At 30.5% G+C, this 4041-nt stretch overlaps 1 protein-coding gene across 1 annotated transcript in view; it reads left to right on the forward strand.

Moving 5' to 3' along the window:
* Positions 1-261: 261 nt before the first annotated feature.
* LOC106475453 (cytochrome P450 2J6-like) overlaps positions 262-4041 on the forward strand; it is a 15985-nt gene continuing 12205 nt past the window's right edge. The window contains exons 1-3 of the mRNA XM_022379554.1: positions 262-522; positions 1702-1829; positions 3339-3452. Coding sequence (XP_022235262.1) covers positions 290-522; positions 1702-1829; positions 3339-3452 — 475 coding nt within the window. The 5' untranslated portion in view covers positions 262-289. The remainder of the gene's footprint in view (positions 523-1701; positions 1830-3338; positions 3453-4041) is intronic.

The following is a 4041-nucleotide window of genomic DNA, read 5'->3' on the forward strand; positions in this document are numbered from 1 at the left end:
TTTAAAAACAAGTCAAAAATTAAAAAAGTAACTAGTATTGTATTATATAATAACTTTTAGAATTAATTATTTCAATCTTTAATATAAATTTTGGTTGGTTTTTTTTGCGAGCTATAATAGAAACTGTCGGATTTAAAACGAGTTTCCTTCAAACTGGTACCTCATGGGAAAAACAGCTAGCTAATTGACTCCAACTATCAACATTACCTTAAAATACGTGTACAAACCAGCACATCACGAGCTAACACTGATAGAGCCGGTTATTCGGAGTGCAGCCCTCACCTTTAACATGACGCAAAGTCTCTTCGCTGAAACGTTTTGGAAGCCGTTTGAATATGCTAATGGAACAGTAATACTTTTAGGTATTTGTAGTTTCTTGTTTCTTCGATGGATTTCTACTCGTCCTAGGAACTATCCCCCTGGCCCTTATGGTCTCCCCATCGTCGGATATCTTCCTTTCCTGAGCAAACAACCTTACTTGGATCTAAAACAGCTCAGTAAGAAATATGGTAACGTATTTAGGTATGGATACTTTAACACTTTATGTTTATTCTTTTTTAACAAGCATGAATAGATCTTTTTAAATGAAATAATACCTGTTGTTGGAGTTGATCGAATTAAATTTGAAAGAGCTAGATAAAATAACTTTGATATAATATTTTTAGTACGAATAAAAATATGCCACATTACATAAACAAATTATCGTTTTCACTTGACAAAGTACTGTATTAAAGAAATTATGTTTTTTTTAAGACACGAAGATCTGCAACACCTTTTCGTGATTGTCTCACGAACCACGTTCAATGACTCATCTTTTTACATTTTAGAATTTTCAACCCCCAGTAATGCTTGGAGATGGCTTGAATGGGCAATGAAGAAACTCTTGTCAAAACGTTGTACATTTGCTGTTACGTTAAATTTATATTAAAGAGTTCCTTCATTACCCATTCAAGCCGTCTCCAAGCATTATTAGTCTCAAAGTGGGTTCCCCTAGCAACGCATGCTCTGGTAAAACAACTTCGAACTATGACTTCACGTATCCTCTTGGTCTCAAGTTCCATCCCCTCCCACTTGTAGCCTGATGCAGCCAATCAGCGTGAGGCGGTATCATTTCCTGTTTTACTTGGCATCCTAACTATTTATGGCTTTGTCTTATTCTTGTTACATGTTCTATAATCCATCTGAGAATACCTTCTGGGTTATTAAGTAAACATTGTTTAACATTAAAATCCCTCATACGCTTTTACATGTGAATGAATAATCTTGGATATGATTTTGTGGTAATATTTAGTCACTATTAGTGACCTATCTCGTTGTTAATTATATATTGTCTATATAATCTACTGTTTTCTTCTCCTTCACACGGTAGGGGCGTCAGTGTCACAATGTATTAACGTAAAAATAAGTTTATATCAAAACAGATAAAATAAAAACACGTAACAAGAGTATGAAAGTCTATGGAACAATTATCTAGACTTTTGTAATATTCATCAAGTTGTACTTACAAATATAAACAACAGACAGCGTCACATTAAAAGCAAATATTTCGGTATGAGTTTTTATCGAGAAAACATTTCAAAAGACAAAATTAGATGTTACATTTTCTTCTTTCATCATATAGTGATCAAAAATATTGAAAAGTTATTATTTTGCAACTGAACTAGCGAACCTAAGAAATTAAATGCTTGTCTTTCTCTATAGTCTTCGTTTGGGCAGCCAAAATGTCGTGATCCTGTGTGATTTCCTCGCTGTTAAGGAGGCTATGAATAAAGATGCTTTTCTTGGACGACCGCCAGATACACAGTTTCAACCAACACCAGATTTTATATGTATGTTTACTTTCATGATAACAGTTTATTTCAATGACGTTACTAGTTACGACACATGATCTTGATGGAACTTCTTTAATTCCACTTCACGAACAAATTACTGTCCAAAAAAGCAAAATCCGAGAAATAAAAAGATTAATTTGTGATAATGTCATTTTTCTTCTGTAAATTACGTTTTTAATACGTTGTAAAAAATGTCTACTAAAGCATATTTATATCCACCTTGCGCACTTAGTAAGGTTAACGCACATTTTCAGGACAGATAAAATCTGCGTATTATTATAACAGGTTCCATTTCAACAAACTCGTTTGGTGACTACACCTATATATTAAAATATTTCCTTATTTCGCTGAGCTAAAGCGCTTAAAAACAGTACTACTAACAGAACAAGGCCAAGACTCTTGGCTGCTGCTGGCAAACTTAACTGATAAGCCGATAAACTTAAAAATTGAAATGTATAAATGACTTCCTTTACATTAATATTATAGACGTCATCTTTAATTTCAAGATAATTGATTTTATTCATTGATAATATTAACTAAAGCAAAAAACGTAGAAAGTTACAGTGTTAATTTATCTCTTTAATCGAATATAGGCCGTACCTAATTAATTGGGGTATGCTCAAACCTTCTCTTTACCAATAAACTTTTAAACTATGTGCAAAAAACATATACCAAGTAAAACTTGTATTTAAACAACTGAATACATATTTATAACTTGAACTACTCTAAAGAAATGAGAAATCCTTTTTCATATTTGCTCAGTACCATTATAATATACAAGGAAGACATTTACAGTATTGTTTCAATCTTTCAATTGTGAGTACTATGTGTTTCTGTGTGAGACATAATACTAACGTAAGTGACAACTTCTTGTTTTCCGTATTGATATAGTTCTGAATTATTTTTTGTAAATTATTTTCCATCATAATACTGGCTAAATAGTATTTGAAAGAAGTGGTTTGCTTGGTTTAGTGCACTCTTAGCTATCTAGGCTACCACTGGGAATCAAACCTCGGATTTTAAATATTTTAGTCTGTAAACTAAACTCTCACCCACCGTTTAATAGAAGAAAAATCCTATAATTTTCTTGTCAACATAATAACATGAATAATTTTTAAAAACAAGTCAAAAATTAAAAAAGTAGCTAGTATTGTATTATCTAATAACTTTTAGAATTAATTACTTCAATCTTTAATATAAAGTTTGGTTGTTGTTTTTTGCGAGCTATAATAGAAACTGGCGGATTTAAAGCGAGTTTCCTTCAAAATGTCTTGATTAAACGTTTGGTGAGGGGTATTCTTGTAGACAAAATTTCCCGGTGCTTTTTTCAACTGAGCCATATAATACTAAAATAGATTTATATATATATTTGACTACCTGAAGGTCACAAGCCTCAATAATAAGTTTGTTAAAGAGTAAAAAATTAATTCATATTTATTAACTAAATTGATGTATCTAGCCTATGGTATATAATTAGGAACATTTTCGATTTTCTTTTGTTTTTAGCCATAGTGACAATCAATGGACGTTGGTGGAAAGAGCAAAGGCGGTTTTCCATGCATGTTTTACGTAATCTTGGATTTGGAAAAACTAAAATGGAAGAACATATAAAAGTCAGTTAATTATTCATCTTATATGGATTGTTAAGGATTGGTTTCTGTGTTAAAGTCAGTAATATATTTATATAATAATTGTTAGAATATAGTTTGAAGAAAACTTCAATATATTTACTTAGAGAATCCGAAAATTATTTACAAGAGTTGTAATTAATTGTAATTTAATTGTACTTGTAATTTAGGTTTAAAATTCTTTCGCATATTCTTTGTAAACAATTGTTATGTAATATTCACAGTATCACTATGATTTATTGCTTAAACATTCAACAATAATTTGTTTGGTATTTGAATATGAACTGTCTTTAATATTTTAATATAAAATACAAAGTGGTCGCTAACTTGATGTACCACATTTAAAAAAATACAAATTGAGGGTATTCGTGATAACAATTAGCTCAATCTCATTGTATTGTTGACTTTGTTGTGAAATCACGTTTTATATGACTTGTTTATTATTAGTTAAAATGATAAACGTGTTTATTTTTTTATATCCTATACCGGTTAGGACCTATGTTTTAAATATCGGCTACTCAATTTAATAAAAAAAACATACAGTAATCCATAACTATAGTTATTAAATGTTATAGTTACGT

The sequence above is a fragment of the Limulus polyphemus genome, unplaced genomic scaffold, assembly GCF_000517525.1.
Source record: "Limulus polyphemus unplaced genomic scaffold, Limulus_polyphemus-2.1.2 Scaffold8602, whole genome shotgun sequence".
NCBI classification, from domain to species: domain Eukaryota; kingdom Metazoa; phylum Arthropoda; class Merostomata; order Xiphosura; family Limulidae; genus Limulus; species Limulus polyphemus.